Source organism: Anas platyrhynchos, chromosome 2 (assembly GCF_047663525.1).
Source record: "Anas platyrhynchos isolate ZD024472 breed Pekin duck chromosome 2, IASCAAS_PekinDuck_T2T, whole genome shotgun sequence".
NCBI classification, from domain to species: domain Eukaryota; kingdom Metazoa; phylum Chordata; class Aves; order Anseriformes; family Anatidae; genus Anas; species Anas platyrhynchos.
Genome location: NC_092588.1, coordinates 42,947,413 through 42,965,996, shown reverse-complemented (window position 1 = coordinate 42,965,996; position 18,584 = coordinate 42,947,413). Strand labels below are relative to the sequence as shown.

Below are 18,584 nucleotides of genomic sequence, written 5' to 3'. Positions count from 1 at the left end.
TTAAGGAACAGATACAAATTAAAAAGTCAAGGCACAATCAGAGAGGGAAAAGTGATAGGTGGGAGGCTACTTGTAAGAGGCATTTAAAGACTGGCTATTTTTAAAACCTCTTTTAAATACCTTTTATGGAATAACCTGTCTATGCTCCTTCTGTAGCCAACACAGCTCTGTGTTGAGGGGTGACTTATTTAAGTGATAATAACAGTGCTGTTCTATAATTAAACATGCCAAGCAGTAGCCACCTTTCCTCATGGCTCTCTGATAAGTGTCTCTTCTCTGAGCTGGCCTGTTCTGCTTTTGGTCCATCCACTTATGAAGTGTGAGATGCCAGTGTTCCCATTTGGAAATTAAAGCATTCACTTTTTATTCATTCTTTTTCTTTTTTTGTGTGTGTTTTTTTTTTAATCATGTCAGTATCTAGGTGAGAAAAAGATAGAATTTTTGTACAGCTAGAGTGATAATTCACACTACGAAGAACTGTCTTCTGTTCTATAACTGCACTTCCCCAGGGGTACCAATTCTTATATTACAGTCTTCCAGCAAAAATTACATGAGTGTCTGTGCTTTGTAATTAGGCACATGAGCATCTTTCTCAGGTCTAGGAATAGTGTCAAACTAGAAGCCCCTGGAAAAGTGAATCTAAAAAATGCTCAGATTAAACAAGTAACATAAAGAGAAGTAAACCTATGCTTCTAAGTCTCTAATGTGTTTGACATAGCTTTGCGCACTGAGAGTTTGTTAAAAATAAATTTGAATCCCCTCTATTGCCAGAGTATCTCAGGGCTTTGCCACGTCTGACCTGGTTTAACAACAGAATAGCAGCATGTGGGAGCCTCATTTGGAAAAGGAACTTATTCCTACAAATGCAAGGGAACGATGGGTCTTTTCAGAAGGGGGTCAGATACACCATATGAAATCAGAGCCTTTTAAATAGCATGGGAAATTCTGCTTCAGGTGGTGAATTGCAGTTATGCAGTCTAGCCAGCAGCACTACTTTAAGCAGAAAGACACAGAAAGAGTTGCTTGAGGTGCAGTGAGTTGATCTGTCAACCTGTAATGAAGATTGGGTTGTCTGTTGTCACTGACTTCACACTGTTACATGCCAATTACCCCTGTAAGGTACAGGGCTCCTTGAAGTCTAGAATCAGTGTGAGCAATTCAGTGCATAGCACTGATGAGAATCAGGTCTTGAGAAATGCCTCAGCCATATGCAGCAGGACAAAGGAGCTCTAGTCTCAAACTGTTCCTGCTCCTCCTTAAGTTGGACTTCTGAATTACTGAATTCAGTCCCCGGACTGAAGGGTGTCTGGACTGTGAAAACGGGAGCTGTAGGGATACCAGCAATGGGGTTATCGGGGGTTACAGAGAGTCTTTCTGGTAAAATACAAGGACGTGGGAATCCCTCATCTAGGGGGCTAGTTATGATCATGATCTTGTTTAGGAAACCTTTGTTCTCGTAACATAGAAAGGCAGATCTCTCCCAGCCTTTCTCTTTTTGGGGAGCTTCTCAGAAGTTGTATCTGCTCAAATGAGTGCCTGGCACAAAGCTGGGAGTTCCAACATAATAGTCTGATGAAAATGTTTCCGCTGTTGTAACCAGTGGCTGTACCTGAGCAAATGAAATTTTGCCAAGGTTTCTATCAGTAGTAATAGTACAAATGATGATTATGATAAGCGAAACCCCCAACCCAATCACATGTTGAGGTATTATGTTAATCATATTCTCTTTCATCTCTTTGCTTGTTTTTCAGAAAAGCAGTAGAAGTAATGTTTAAAAATGTGCTTTAAAGTAAAAACGTTTTTCTGTGGCCATGACTATTGTGAGCAAATGTTAAGACTTCCCACTCTTTACTTTTCACAGCCTATTGACTTCGAGAAAAACAGAATGTTCGTACTTACTGTAGCTGCGGAAAATCAAGTGCCTTTGGCTAAGGGGATTCAGCATCCTCCTCAGTCAACAGCAACTGTTTCGATTACGGTCATCGATGTGAATGAGAGTCCATATTTTGTTCCAAACCCCAAGCTTGTACGTCAAGAAGAAGGGTTGCTTGCTGGTAGCATGTTGACAACTTTCACAGCTCAGGACCCAGATCGTTACATGCAGCAAACCTCTCTAAGGTCTATATAAATATATTATGGTTACTTAGCAGTTCAGATGCAATATCCTTGTAGAGTGGGTGGGGAACAAAGAGACTGTGTAAGTGACTCTGTGTACCATGGCACACATATATACCAATACCTCCTGTAGATCTTTTGCAACATTCTCCAAAGCAAATTTTGGCTGTAGAGAAAAAGTGACCTGAACAGCATTCATTCATAGATCTGTAAATGAGATCATCTTCTAATGTAAAGTGTTACTTCATCAAGGTAGAATGAAGTAGTGTGTTAAGCGATACATGGTAGCCTAGTGAGTTCAGTTAGAGCAGACACAGACTTGTGTGTGTGAACTAAAGACATTTGCAATTTAAATTAACCAATAATTTTGGTGCTGTAGCAAAAAGATGTCTGACTGAGGACCAAATCTTAAGGAGGTTGTTTTTTTTTTTAAATTTTCTAGCAATACACAGTACTGTTGTTGTCCATCTGTGAACTCTTGTACTGATAGCTGTGATTGTAATTTGTTCACAATTTGCCTAATGTCTGAAGATAATCTAAATTAGAAAAGTGAAGAGGATAAAACAAAGCCATGGAAGTCTTAAGCATGCTTTTGCATACCTCATTTAAACACGGTCACTGGCTGCAAAGCTGAGGCACAGTGACTAGCCTTGGGTCAGGACTCACTTTCCTAGCTTATTCAGTTTATTAGCTCATGTAGATAAAACTCCAGAACTTCTTTCTCACTTTCCTTCCACAGAAAGGAAGGCTCCAAGGGCGTTAGAATTTTATTTTCGCTTAATGTTGGTTAGCTGTAGGCTATATTTTGCTCATTTCTGGACATAAGCACTGCATAGACATGATAGCATGAAGACTCTAAGGATACATACATTTTTAATGAGCTAAGATAGCTTTCACTTGATTAATGTCAAAGGACAAATTTGCCAGATAGAAGGATGATTTTGAAAGACATTCTTCTTTCAAATGAACATCAGAAACATGCAATAAAATCTGTGCCTCTGTAGAAAATTAAGTTTGAGTGATACTGAAAGCGTGAGAATAATATGAGTTAGTGCTGTTAAGTGCTCTTTATACGTTCTTACTTCTCCGCATCTCTCCTGCTTTCAGTGCTCTGATAACATAAAAGTTGGCAGCAACAGCTCTGTAGGTATAGAACAAGCAAGAGGGATCCCAAGTTAAATATTTTAATTGAGTCTGAATATGGATGTTATTTAGTTTATGGTAATTGTATGGTTTACTCAAGTTACATGGTAATTTGCAGGGCAGGGCACTTAAAAACAGTCTAATGTTTAGATTCTTGAATATGCATTTTCAAGAATTTTAGCAACAAAGCTTAATAAATGGAAATTTGTAAAGTATTGACTCCAAATTACAAAAGTGTGTTCAGAATGCAAATTAAATTGTCTGTTGTCTAGGTTGTCAATATTTGTGTTGGCAGATAAATGACACATCTTGTGTTCAAATGCACAGGTACTCAAAACTTTCAGATCCTGCAAATTGGCTGAAAATTGACCCCATCAATGGACAAATAACAACTACAGCAGTTTTGGACAGAGAGTCAATATATGTGCAAAACAATGTGTATAATGCAACTTTTCTTGCCTCTGATAATGGTATGTATCAGCATTGTTTTTTTTTTTTTTTTTTTTTGAAATGTGGTTGAATGTCATTCTATTTTACTGGAGCAAAAAACAAGATATACTTAGATATCCAGTCAGAAGCCTATGAAAGTAAAAGAATTTGTATATTTCCCAGCCACTCAGGAAGTAGCTGAACAATAAGCCAGTGAGTTTGGAGGACACCATATTTGTTACATTACTTAAACCTACATTAAACTGAAAAATAAGTCTACACAAGACTGTGCTAGGCTGAACAAATGCACAGCAGGAGTGGATGATGACTTTATGGGGAGTAGCATGTTGAAGAAGTGGCATGGATTATATTTTTCCATATTCCGACTACAGAAGCGCAGAGGGAAAAGTGTGTTTTCATTGGCACTTTAATGAAGTTTTCTGCTCAGAAATTAGTCCCTTAAAATAGGCTAGAATGCTGTGCTGTTTATAGCCAATATCAGAAAGATGGACAGGTGTGTTCAGCAACATTTTCACATTAGAAGGGTAAGCTGAAACACTAAAGCTATTTACCTTGGAGAGAAGACAAATGGTAAAATTATACAAACTATTACAGTATAACAAAGCTAGGTCAGCTATTTCTATCCTTTTGGCCCTGTTCTGGAGAATAAAAGTAAATGGAACTGGAAGGAGATTATATGGGGACAGAGGGAGGAATGAAAACCATTGCTAATTATACTGAGAAATTCAGTGCCACATGTTCTCATAAATGTGTGACTTTAGCAAGGTTTAAGGAAGGATCACACATTCAATATAGATAACGGGAATTTCTGGAAGTATGAATCTGCATGCTGAAAGTAAGTATTAGAAAGAATTGAAGTAGCATGCTTGTGGTGAAAGTTGATCAGAAGTTTTCCAAGTTATGAAAGAATTTCTGCAAGGGAGAACTAAAGAATGCAAATTCTGCACCTTTTCCTCTGAAGTGTTTCATGTAGACCTTCTCTGGAAAAGGAACTAGCTGTCTGATCAAGTAAAGTGATGAAGTCTCCCTGATCCATGGATCAGCAGTTAAGAGTTGAATTTTGTTGAGTAGGACAGTTTTCAGAAGGCAGATTATATGAGAATTTATGTGTTTGTAGGAACAGTGACAGTGTTAGATTGGCTTGGTAAAAACAAAATTCCAGAACGGCAGTGAATGTGTGTATGTGGTAATTGAGCTGGTTGGTACAAGCTCTTTTAAGTAACTTTACAACTGGAAACAGACTCTGTACTTTTTTTTTTTCTCCTAAGGAATTCCTCCGATGAGTGGAACTGGCACCCTTCAAATACATTTGCTGGACATCAATGATAATGCTCCCCAAGTGAACCCAAAAGAAGCCACAACATGTGAAACGCTGCAGCCTAATGCTATTAACATCACTGCTGTAGACCCTGACATTGATCCAAATGCGGGACCATTTGCCTTTGAGCTGCCTGATACACCTCCTAGTATTAAGAGGAATTGGACCATTGTTCGAATTAGTGGTAATTAACATTACAGAAATTATAATCACGTTAAAGGAAATTGCATGTTGTTTTCTGTGTTTTAACTTCGGTATGACTTCACAATATACGTTAATCTGGTAAACATGAATAGGAAAGCACCTCAGTACAAGTTCCCTAAAGAACAAGAAATCTTAAGAAAGAAGTCCACAGTAAAAAGGAGATCTTTTGTCCTGAGTGTCTTGTAGTCAGTGGGCTGTGTGTTGTGTTGATGCAAAGCTCAAAGATGAGCCATTTTATGCCATTTCTGTCTTCTGTAAACCTAGTGCCTTATTTCACCCGCAGGTGATCATGCCCAGCTCTCTTTAAGGATCAGGTTTCTGGAGGCTGGTATCTATGATGTCCCCATAGTAATTACAGATTCTGGAAATCCACATGCATCTAGCACTTCTGTGCTGAAAGTCAAAGTTTGCCAGTGCGACATCAATGGGGATTGTACTGACGTTGACCGGATTGTTGGCGCAGGACTGGGCACTGGTGCCATCATTGCAATTCTGCTTTGTATCATCATCTTGCTCAGTAAGTAGATGGATTCCTTAATACTGACTCTTACTATACCATACTGTCATTTTATGTTTTAGTCTGATGTACCTTGACAAAGACCAAAAAGGGATTAATGACTCAAATACAAGAATTGTTACTGCTTAGGTTAATGTCTTGGACAAGTATGAAAACTTTGATGAATTAGGAGTCTGCAAGACGTGTCATAACTAGCACTTGCATGCATACTTGGCAGTGAAGAGCACAGTCCCCGCACTGGGCTTATGAAAGAGTTTTTTCATCTGTGCCCAAGGGTACATGTTACGTTACATCAGTGAGTGACCAGGATGACGATATGATCAGCCCTCAGACATCTAGTCTCTGGTACTGTTGGTATTCTGTGATTTGACACAACCCGCAGTGGGTTACACAGCCTCTCAGGAATGCGCTGGTGTTATTACTATTAAGTGTCAGATTAATTTAAGTAGGCTATTTTATGATTTTGGAAAGTAATGCATCACAGCCCAACATATAAGGCCCAGCAAGCAAGCAGCCATGCAGAAACAGAGATCTGTGTGTTTGTTTAAGTACTACACAAAGCTGTGCTAGTATTTTATTTTTGTGTTGAGTGCATTCAATAAGGGAAGTGACTAAACATCACGACTAAGTATCTGTCCAGTGTAGTCAATTAGATGCCAGCTCTCCTACACATTACGGTTAACTGATTTCTGACTGTGGTGCAACATAAGGAAGAAATTAATCTGTTCAGAGTATACTGTGCACTAGCCCAGGATGTACAAAACAAGAGGATTGGAGGGGGGGGGAGTTAGGGTATTCTTTGGGTCTGGCAAAGCTCAGCTCTGTATAATGATTTTCCTGATAACCTAATGTTTTAAGAGTGCCTTGTATTGGTTTAACAGAGCCTTATTGAAACTACCAAATCTTTTAGGATATTCTCCTTACCTTTTAAGATACTCCTCATATATTTACATTCTAGATGAATTGAAATTTCTTTCCATGAAGGTGGTTGTAATTGGAAACAAACCTACTGTATTTAGAGATTCATTTACTCAAATTTATTCTATTGTGTTTCTCATTCTGCTTTCTTTAACAGCTTTGGTGTGTAAACAAACAGTCTAACTGAAAATTTATTGCGAATAAATGATTAAAAATGTATAGTTCCAAATGCCACTGTATTTTCCTCGACCATAATTCTTACTGCTTCTGAGCTTAAATAAAGAATTAAGCAACAGTTATGGTTCATTCTGGTGGGCTGCTGGCTCATCTGCCCAAATGGTCTAAAGCTTAGTGATACTCAGACATCAGAACTACTTCAGCTATGTGAAGTGCCCTATATTCTTCAGACATAGTAGAAAAAAATAAAAGTAGTATAATCTTCTAGAAGTTCTGTTACTACTAGAGAGATGCTCTCTGAATTCAGTGGTTTGTGAAGCTTGTTTTTTTTTTACTTCCTTTTATGACAAGGTTGTTTTGCAGATGTAGAACACATTTTTGACTTAGGGAAGGAATATGTGATTGACCGATTTCCAAATCAAGTTGCTTACAGTAGCTTAAGTTTAAACATCTCTTCCTTAAGCTTCATTCCTCAAAGTTTAAAAATAAAAATCCATCCTGTATTATTGAAATGTGTTGTTGAGAACAGTCAGAAACAGTAGTAGTAGTGTGGTTTAAATTTGCACATTTTTCCATGGCTGTGCTTCAGAATCACAATGTGTTTTTGTGTCTTCCCTTTTTGCCACATAGTTTTAGTTTTAATGTTCGTGGTATGGATGAAGCGCCGTGATAAGGAACGTCAGGCCAAGCAGCTCTTGATTGATCCAGAAGATGATGTTAGGGACAACATTTTGAAATACGATGAAGAAGGTGGTGGAGAAGAAGATCAGGTGAGAAATGATGAATGTTTTTTACATATAGGTTCATGCTTCACTCTGCACTTTATTTTGTTTCCATTGACGGATTGTAATAAGTAGCTAATTTGTGCATTAAACATCAAAGACGAGTAGTATTTTAAAAGCATGACATAAAACATTTTTCTCATGTTATTTTTGGAGTTCCAGAGGTAGGAATTGCCTGTCTTTTGGGTAGTATTGTAAATCTGGTGTATTGCCCACTTACACGCTGTAAAAGAGTCATGGTATTTTGGCCATATTCCAACTAAGGCAGTTATATTTAAATGACAATTAAAATTTCCTCAGATTGCAGTCTGTAAACCTTCTTCATTCTTTGTCAGGGATCCTTTTGTACAGAATCACTAGTGCAGAGTGTCTAATATAATAGTCTATTCCATATGTGACCTTTCTTTAGTCCTGGGTGAATGCCTTTCTGTATGTACGGTAATGTTGGCTATTGACAGATTGGCTGATTTCAGCTTGGAAAGTATTTATGTTTCAAGTAGCTGTCACTGCACATCTGTGTCTATTCAAATACCTTTCCAGGCAGGTGCCATATGCATTTACTCTTGCATCACCTCTGGTTGAACCACTGTTGATATGTTGGAGAACTAGGAGTGATGTGTGTATGCTAAGAAAAACTTTTTTTCTCTCTCTCTGAGTTAGTGAATTTCCAAGCAGTGTGGTTTCTTTCCTTCAGAGGAGGTTTATTAAGTGTTTATGAGCATGACAAATAATAGATTTATGCATGTTATTAGTGGTAAAAGTAAGTGTAACAATTACGAATGGAACAGTGCATATAATACAGCCTAAGAAATTTTCCAGTAAAAAGCCTTGAAAAATTAAGTATAATTCTTCCACATAACCTGAGTCACATCCATCCAGTGCTTCAGTTTACTGAAAAGTGTCTCCCTTCACTGATACATACATGTATAGCTTCTCTTTTCTCCTTTGTTTGTTTGTCTGAAATTGGTGTTCTCCTTACAACTTCCAGGCTTCCTGCATTTCCCCAGGTACTGTTCCTACTTCCTGGATTTTCTGCATAGTAAACTGCATTCTAAGTTTAACTGCAGTTTAACTGCATTCTAAGCAGTTAGCAAAGGAAACTTCAGCTTATGCAGTTTTTGAAAATCATTTATGTTAACAAATTAAAGGCAACCCTGTGAGACTGCGTGTATTCCAGTTGTTTGCATACGGTTTGAGTACAAGAACTACCCAGTTTGCACATCTGTTCCTGCACAGAAGAGTTACAAGATGAAAAAGAATTAAGAAAATTCAGACCTGTGAGAACTAATTTTCCAGTTCACATCTCCAGCTCTTGTCCACACACAATTTCCTGGAGTATCTGCTTAGAAATTTTCATGTGGTTATGCTTTTAGTTATTGACCACACGGTCCTCAGGACAGAGTCAGCAAAGTTTTCAGAGCATATACTGTTCATTAGGAAAATACAGGTTATGCTTTAAGAGTGCTGGGAGAAGTTGTGTTGCAGATCAGAAATCTTAAGACTTGTAGCAACAGCACAGAGAAGGGAAAAATACTTAATAGTTTAGAAATAGTGCTCAAGTCTCTCCTCCATCCGTTGTGCACTGTGCTCCTCTGAAGTGAATGTGCTGTCTCCATGAGAGAATTAGTCAAGGGAACACAGCAGGAGATAACGTGTGAACACAGTAAAGATTTAGCAGGGTATAAACCGTCCATAAATGCAGCCTTTCGCAGCTATGAATGAGCATAGTGCATGCAGGAAGAACTGTCAATGGGTGGAGAAGCAATAAAGTGGTAAAAAAATGGGAAATGAGAAATATTTCCTCTCACAATGAGTTGATGAAGTACCTAGACAAGAGGAAGTTTAAGGACTTCATAAAAATAGAAGGATTTTTAGCCACAAAACCCCTACTTGCTTTCTTTAGATAATTTTTAAAGCTGTTCTTGCAAATTATCATAGCTATCAGCCACATAGTTCAGGTACACTGGTCCCTATCCTGATCCATTGAGTAGTAGAATGTTAGTGTCTGAGGAGCTAAAAAAGCCTTTGTACACTCAAACGTAAGAGATGTCACAGGAACAGAAAGTAAGAGTACCCACAAAATGTAGCACGCTTTTATAACCACTTATGTTTTAAGACAATTGTGTAGGCAAAAAATGGATAAGCTTCTCTCAGAGCTCAAAAATTAGGAGTTTATGCCTGTGGGTGAATAGAGAGCACAAACTTTTCATAGGCACCTAATTTTCTATCTGCAGTAGATGATGGCAATATATTCTTTTCAGGGAGCTGCTTTAACTTTATTTTGGTTTGACATTTTGCCATGTAAAATTCAGATTAATTTGGTTTTGCACGTAATTTTATATGAAATTTAAGTACTAAGTATATTGTATATTAAGCTGAGTGTATCAAGAAGTTCCTTACAAGTAGTAATCTCATTTTTGCTTAGCAAAATTGTGTACAAGGAAAGCTGTCTGTAGAACACTGCAGACAATAGGCATTGGCTATCAAGACCTTTGCATTTTTGTCAAAGTTAAAATATGTGTTAAAGTGTCAAAGCTAAGTGTTCCCAAAAAAGCATATAAGACTTGCATCAAAATCTATTTTCAGAATGAGGCCTCATAGGGCTACTGTTCTATTAAAATCAAGAAAAATTGCTTCACGTCAACCTTGTATCCACAAGGCATCAGCAAATGACAGAGTAAAATGCTCTGTCAATATTAACTTTTTTTGGTGCGCTGTCCCCAAAACCATCAGCACTGATTGAACAAGCAGCTCTGGTGGAAGGCAGTGCCTAGGGTAACTCAGGAGCACAGGGTCTTATCATGCAGCAAAACAAAAGGATATGCTCAAAGCTTCTTGTGAGTCTTAGTGAAAGCAAAGAATATGTTAAGTTCTGATATTTTCATAATCTTTACCTCTTAAAATTCCTTTTACTGTTTATAACAAGCAAATTACTCTAGACCTTTTTAAAATCACCTCCTCTTCTGAATGAATATGTGAAGATGATTATACATTACATAGCATGGCTTCACCATCATCTTCTTTATGCCACATGTTTAGGTGACAGGAAGATAGTTTGTTAGGGCCCCAAGATAAGTGATAAACTTCAGACTCTCAGAATCATAAACCAAATTACTTTTAGACTTCTGGTTTTGCTTAGAGGGTTTTTTTTTGTTTGTTTGTTTGTCTTTTTTTTTTTTTTTTAGGAAGTTATACAGTTGCGTTTTTGAACTATCTTGACAGACTGAGAAACTCCTAAAGCATGTTCAGCATGTACCTTTCAAACACGTTGTCCATGCAATCAGAACAGTGTATCCAGTAACAAATTTGATGAGTTCCAAATTCCAGCTTGTTCCTCTGAGTCGTAGCTGCTGTCAGCAGCAAAGTGGAATTCCTGCTTGCGTTTTTTGTGTGCTTTTTTTTTTTTCATTTTCCCTTAAGCTAGAATTCTGAAGAAATTCTGATACGAAGTTTGTCATAAAAGATCCACTTACTCTGTCTTTGAAAGTCTCATGTTAATCTGATCTGAGGCCTTCTTAGCCTGTTTTTCTCACTGACAAGCTGAATGGTTGTAAAGAAAATTGATGTTCTGGAATGATTCGTTGTCTTCCTCGAGCCTGGAATGATCTATACAGCGTTATGCGATTTCCACCACAGTTGAGAAAAATGCTTTTAATTCCCTAAGCCAGAAAAGCTCTACAGCTGTCTGTCAGAACTGATGGTAGCCTACTCCCCACTGCACCGCTGCAGAGCAATGTCGAAAATAGTTGTTTTCTGGACTTCTTTCACCTAAAATTCTGTTTCTTGGAAATGTGGATTGAAAAATTGTCTCTGACAGCTGTATAGCACACATTCTGTTCCAGACAAGAACATTTTTTCCTGGTACCAGGAAAGATCACTTTTGTAACAGCTGAAAGGAGGTGAGAGGGGGGGCAGACCAGGGAGGAATGAGAGGGAGAAAAAATGCTTCAGAAAGTCTGTGATTCTTCCCAGGATTTTGTTTAATATGTTCCAGTTCTAACAATCTGGCTACCTGACTACTATAGGAGCTAGACTGTGAGTGGCTTTGAGTCATCACCACTCCACAGGAGTCAGTGGGACTGGTTTTCCTGTTGTTTGGGGGGAGGGTTTGTGTTTTTGATTCCATCCGAATGTTTAACCCAGCAATTTGGGGTGGGGGCATTGCAGTTTGCTATATTCTGAAATGGATAGATACACCAAGTTTAAGTACACCTTCAGAAGCTGGGAGTGACAGTCTTGATTATTAATGGACAACATGATTTGGAGCCTGTAGTCGTTAGCGAACGGGAAGTGTGAGAGACGAACAACTAATATTCTCCCCCTGACACGATGTGCACTCAACTAGTGACACTATTGTCAGTTCAAAATACCAAAACCTTATGTTGTCTGAGTGTTAAAGCACTTAGCCCATGTCTGCTGCAGAGTTCACGAGGATAGCAGATCACAACCCATAAACATCACTAATTCGTTTTACCACATCTCAGGCCGTTTATGTGATTTATGTGGAGGCGGCGGGTGTTCAACTGGGGATGCTTACTGCCTGATAACTCACATACATCTTTCTTCCATTTAACTGTTTTTGTATATATCTTTTGTAATAAATTACAGAATGTGCTCCTCACATTTCCTTTAAGCCCATTTCTGTGGTGTTTCCTGAATTTTAGTAGTACTCGGTTATGCAAGTGGTCCTGCTGAAGCAAGTTGCAAGAGCAATTGGTACGCCTTGAAACTCTTGCAGATCAGCTGTTCTGAACGGGTATTTTAATCCGACCATCACACCTCTTCAGTACAAGAGTTTCTATCTAAAACAGTAATTTTACTATTATTCAAAGTATTTTTCTTAGTAAGAGCTCTGCTTGCTTCTTCCTAAATTGCCTTTCCTTACAGTCTGCTCAGACATGAGTCAATATTTTGCTTTTTGTCATGTTTTATTTCACCTTATATATAGAGACAAATAAAATAGTAATACTTATTTTAAAGATGATAATAGCATGAAAACGTAATGGACTATTTTTATGTGTGAATGGATTAAATTCAAACAGGGATTGCTGACGTGAAAAATATAGTTTTGTTCTAGCATTTGTGAGTCATTGATAAAAACAAATTGAATAATCCATCGGATTTTGTTGGATTTTTGTTGGTGGGTGGTGCTAGTTTTTCCTTTTCTTATTGTAACTTTCTGGATTCTTGCATCTTACAATTACATTAGCTTTGTATGCTGGATCTTGCTACAACCTATTGTAAAAACGACAATATTTCTGAACTACTCAATCAATATTATAAATCCATATGACTGTATTTTATTTTTACCATCCTGAGTGTTCAGATCATTTACGCTCACTTCTTAACCTTTATTTTGCATTACATTACGATTGGAAAATATTTTATGATAATGAAAGAAATAACTGTTGTTAAGATATCCCTAGGTATCTGCAATATTATAATTAGGAGGAAGTTATTTTGAGAATAGTGTTTGCTTAGTAAGACATTGAGTTGATTTTTTTTGAATGACTGACTCATGCAGTGCTCCTGTGGAGGAATTATTATCATTCCTTGGTGAATCTTTATCTCATCATAGGAAAAGAAATGTTTCCATAATGCCATTACAAAATTGTTTTGTATTTTATTTTATCCTACCTATAACCTGCGCCTGTTACTGTGTTTTATCTGCAGCTCAGGTTTAACTTCCACCTTCTTTATTATTAAAAAAGACAAGTGAGCTTCTTGGTTACCTTAAAAATGATTAACTTGTAATGCTCCAGATGTGTCTATAATAAAAACAAATAGGAAAAGCACTACGGCAGAAAGTAATCAAAAAATGAATTGCAAATAAAGAACAACTGTTAGTGCAGGCATTTTAACCAGTCTTCCACTTGCAGTCTGCATCTAGTCAGACCTGTGTGCTTTGCCTTTCTGGAAGTTCCGTTATTTCAGCAGATGTAAGATTTAGGGGGTTTGGAGCATTTTGCAGAACTCAGGCAATATCGCCTTAGGACCACTTCGGTGGGTTTGGAGTAGGATGGTTACATGTAGCAAGATTGTTTTTTACTTCCTTTTATTTGTTTTTAAAAGACCTTTAAAGGTGGAACACTTACCTATATAAAATACTGCCTCCCTTCTTCCTTCCACCCCAATTCTGTACTGGAGTAGACAGAAATTGTCTTTGCAACACAGAGGATAAGCAGAATGTGTGTTTTATCTGTTGGTACTTCAAGTCATAGTTTCCTCTGTTCCCCTAACACAATAATAAAATTGAGTTTATGCTAAAGTATCATCCTGTAAAATGGATGCATGAAATGAAAACTTCTGATAATGTAAAGCAGCATTTTTACATGTGGTTAGACCACTACAGCTGGTTTTGTCCAGTGAATGTCTCTCACAGCTGTCATAGTCAAAGTAAGTGAACCTAGTGACAATTAAATTGATGATTTCTTCCATGGGGATGCGGGGATGGATATGATGTCTTGGGAGGGGGGATCAATCCCATATATGCATAACAAAATATGGTTTTATTAAATTTGAATCTGTTGTTTGGAATTCTTCTTTAAGTTTCAGTGAGTATTTATATTGAGCAGGTCTAGTTAGCATAATACACTTAAAGCTTTTGCCATAAACTTCTAAAATTTAAACATAATTGAAACAGCTAATCCAGGAAGGAGGGGGGAAAAAAAAAAAGTTAACTAGAAATTTATGACTAATTCCACTTCCTGGATAATCTCTTTTTTTTTTTTTTCTTTTTTCTTGTTTTTTTCCCTCTTCTCTTTCCAGAGATTGTAGACTCTGGTAACAGTCAGGAAATGAGGTACTTCTTTTAAGGTATCTCTCTCCCACGGCCATAGTTGATGACTGCTGCATGAGGGATTATTACTCAAGCATTGTTAAATGAATAGCTGCCTTGCACAAGAGGAAGTTGTTTAAGGGGAAAGACTTTGAAGACCGCATTTTCTTTTTCTTTGTAAATCAGTGATTACTGGGAATATAAAATTGGATTTTCAATTGCATTTTCTTCTATTCTGGACATTTCTTCTGTTCAAGTTGAAATACTTGGACTATCCTTCCAGTTACTGTGTAGAGGTTTTAAAGAAAAGCTTTCAGAAGTTTTGGACCCTTCTGTCTACACATCTGGTAAGGTAGTTAGTCTGTAGGGTTTAACTAGCTGGTTTTGATATTTAGTACTGTCTCTTGTCTGCCTTGGATCTCACATTTCAGGAATACAAGATCAGAGCTAGTAATGGTATAAGCCTCTGCTTAAAGCTGTCTAAACTAAGTGAATAGTTAATAAGGTCAGTATTTATAATTGGGCTGGTTTTGGGGTAGGGGAGATTTGAGAGATTAATTATATTGATGCATATTGATATATAGATAGATATTGATTTATATATATTATATAATTTTATCAGTAAATTTCATCAGAAGTTGTAACTTCTGATAAAATGCTCTTTTAGCACATCTTGATGTTAGTTCCTTTCTATAAACCAAAAGCAAATCAAAACAAGGTTTTCTGCTTCAGTACAGATGATGGGATTTATTTCAGCAAGAAGTAAAATAGTGATGCCAGAGATGGACAGGCTTTAGCTATGTTCCAATAGAGAGAATCTAGTATTAGCTGCTTCTTTCCATCAACAAACTGAGCTTATCCAGAAGTTTGAAGAAAAAAAAAATCAAACCCTCTGAACGAATTTGCTCAAATTCAAACTGAAGGAAGGGAAAGGTATTCTAAAATTAATGAAGTTAGGGCTAAACAACAGAAGCAAGTAAATAAATGCCTCTGACAAAAGTTGGCAGCCATATGAACTGGATGCTGTCAGACTTTGCTCAGGTATGTTTCCAACAGAGGGCCTAGTCTTCTTCCTCAGTCCCTCAACAGATTTAAATGATGAGCAGGTTGTATGGAAGAAGGCAGGAGCTAAGACAAAACAGTGTTGACTTGTGATCTTGAAATAAGAGTAGAAATAATGACCCATTGCTCCAGGCTAGCTGTCCCAACTTAACCCACCATGTTTTGTTTTCTCTCTGATACAGCACAGTTTTCCTTTAAGCTGTCACTTCTGCAGTTAACTATGTTAAACTCAGCTTGAGACAAACCTGAAAGTCTGTTCAGGAGCTTTAGAAAATACAGGAAAAGTTTTCCTATTTATCTAGCAGTGAATGCAACATTGAGCAAAGAGATGGAATTTCAGCAGTCCTAAATAGCTTACGCCCTGGCTCTTTTGAAACATATTTCTTTCTTTTTCTTTGCAGTAATTGAGTAGAGTTGACTTCAGACAGAATGTTGAAACAGCTGGAGACATTGCACGATGCTGTGTTTGTACAGCATTAAGCCAGTTTGGGGAGATGGTGGATGACTTGCCATACCTGACTGATGTACAGTTGGTATTGATTTTAATGATACAAGAGAATTGAGAGTCTGTGGTAATAAGCACAATGGATCTTTTCTTCCTGTCCAGACACTAATAGACCTGCAGAATAAATTTCCTCTGATAGAAGTCTGGAAGGCAGTGTCATAAATTACCCTAGAAAGGAAATCCAAAGTGGGAGTCCACATAAGGAGACATTCTGCACCACTGTTGCCTTGAGGATGGCAATCTTTGCTGTCTTTGTAGCTATAAAGCCTGGAGATGTCTCAAACTGCATATATACAGGAGAATGGCCTTAGATGTGGAAGGCTCTGTCAGACTTGTTTAGTACTGTTTAGAAACTTGTTTAGTTTCTGTATGACCACTAATCAGAGAGAGAGCTGTTTGCATACAGGAATGGGTGAAAAAGAAAACATCTTATCGCTATAAAACTGAAATGACCAGAGGCTCTCCTGGTTTTAATGTATTTTTCTTTGACCATACCTGTTTAAATTCATCCATATAAAAATGCCTAGTAATAAAAAAAAAAAAAAATCAATCAATTATCCCCGTTTGTGTTTTGCACCTTTATCTTTAGGGAGGATATGAAAAACACTCGTTACGTATTTATAAATTCTAAAAAGTACATTCTTTTCTGTTCGATAGTATTTTCTGATAGTGTGTTTCTAAGCTGTTTTGATTTATTTTACATAATAAAAAGGGAAAAGGTAAGGAGTTCTGTTTACTTTTCTCCAATCCATACTGCTTCATGGAAATCACTTACCCTGTTTGGTGCATGACGAACTGAAGGGTTGAAGTTGCAGTTCTGCCCCAAGGAATTTGTAATTTAATTAAAATATATAAAGCTGTTTTCTCAGATCTCAGTGAAGTTGTTCCACCTTTTTGAGTATATATTTGTGTGCAGTCAGCTGAGGACCTTAGTAACAAATTAGAAGTTGTAGTGATTTAATTGTTAAAGTTCACCCAACAAGCTACCCTTCACTGCTGTCAACAGACTTCTCCTCCTGTTGAAAAATCTGGTTTTGGGGGTCATGGTAGGTAATACTCTCAAAAAGACCTACATCCCATGAAGTGACAGCAGAAGCTTGTACTTGCATTTCTTCCTTAGGAGTCACTTAGGAACCAATAAAAACGTAATTGTCTGCACAGACAGTTTCCAGCAAAATGACATTACAAATATGATTTTTACCAGGAAATCACTGATGAAAAATAGAAACTGAAGACAGGATAGGTTATTTAGAGTGCCCCTCAACTGCTTGGGTTATATGTGGGGCAAGGTGTCAGGCATACAGTTGAGTTGGCATGAGCCCCAGTCTGCTGGGTAGCTTGTGGATGGCTTTAGTTTAAGCCTTTGAGCCCAGTTCCTTGTTCGGCATTTTTACTGGTGTCTTGTGCAAAAGCGTCTTTGATCGTGACTACCTTCTAGACATGACAACAGTGAGGTGAATTACAATGCTGAAGTGCATCACACTGTGCAAAAAGTATTCAGACATACCTATCTTAAATGCATAAACATTCTAATTAAAAATTTTATATACATACATACTGCTTATTGAAATTCATACTGCTATGCTAGCTTCATCAGTCTGCCAGAGTTTGAAACTGCAGCATCAAGTACTTAATGAACAGATCCACAAGTAATCTTTAGAAAATGCTTAGAATTAAGACCAAATCTGAGGAGCTTTGTACTTCTTATGACATTTTTCCCCCTTTGGCTTTCATATTATGGAAGCCACATGAAATCAGCAAGGAGTCTTAAACTCATTCTTTGAATGTATTACAAAAACGCTTCAGAGCAGTGCGCTTGCATCTTTCTCAGAATAAGAATGTCTGGCATTTATTTGCTTAGAAAAATAAGAGTTGGATTTGGCATCTTTGCTCTGTGCAGTAAATCAGCATTACTAGGCAAAGTGTTTAGTCTCTTAATAGTACTACTCAAATCCTTGCTTCTCAATGGAAAATTTATGAGAAGCTCTACAAATCTGATGGAATAGAATCAAAACAGTAGGTTCAGGGAGTATAAATCAAATAACATCCTGTTGGTATGCAAATAACAATGTTTTAGACTTACTCTCAGTGTTACAATCCTGAAAATAGAACTTGTGGTGAAATGATTCCTTGTATTTTCTTTTTTTTTTTTCTGTTCATGTTTCCCCTGACAGATATTGTTTAAAATTCTCCTAACGTACTCTCTTTGCTTCATATTTTGCAGGATTATGACTTGAGCCAGCTTCAACAGCCTGACACTGTGGAACCAGATGCCATCAAACCTGTTGGAATCAGACGTCTTGATGAAAGGCCAATCCATGCAGAACCTCAGTATCCAGTCAGATCAGCTGCTCCTCATCCTGGGGACATTGGGGACTTCATTAATGAGGTAAAGGAAAGAAAGAGTTTACTCCTAAGATAAGATAAGCTTTTATATTTTGTTAATTGTGCTCTGCACGAGTAGCTGTTACGTTTGAACATGGTAACTTTTTAAAACTTACTTAAACAATTAAAATTGTCTTGCTAGATTTAAGTAAATATGTTCTTTTGAAGTGTGGGCAAATTTAATTAACTCATTCAAACAGAAAGAGAAGATACATCAATTAACTTCTGTA

The 18,584-nt window shown here is 37.3% G+C and overlaps 1 protein-coding gene across 1 annotated transcript in view; it reads left to right on the top strand.

The window, feature by feature from the left end:
- Nucleotides 1–18,584, top strand: part of CDH2 (cadherin 2) — a 118,755-nt gene that overhangs the window by 91,734 nt on the left and 8,437 nt on the right. Inside the window, exons 10-15 of the mRNA XM_027452186.3 lie at nt 1,862–2,118; nt 3,586–3,728; nt 4,977–5,210; nt 5,514–5,747; nt 7,473–7,612; nt 18,194–18,358. Of these exons, the coding sequence (XP_027307987.1) occupies nt 1,862–2,118; nt 3,586–3,728; nt 4,977–5,210; nt 5,514–5,747; nt 7,473–7,612; nt 18,194–18,358 (1,173 nt within the window). The remainder of the gene's footprint in view (nt 1–1,861; nt 2,119–3,585; nt 3,729–4,976; nt 5,211–5,513; nt 5,748–7,472; nt 7,613–18,193; nt 18,359–18,584) is intronic.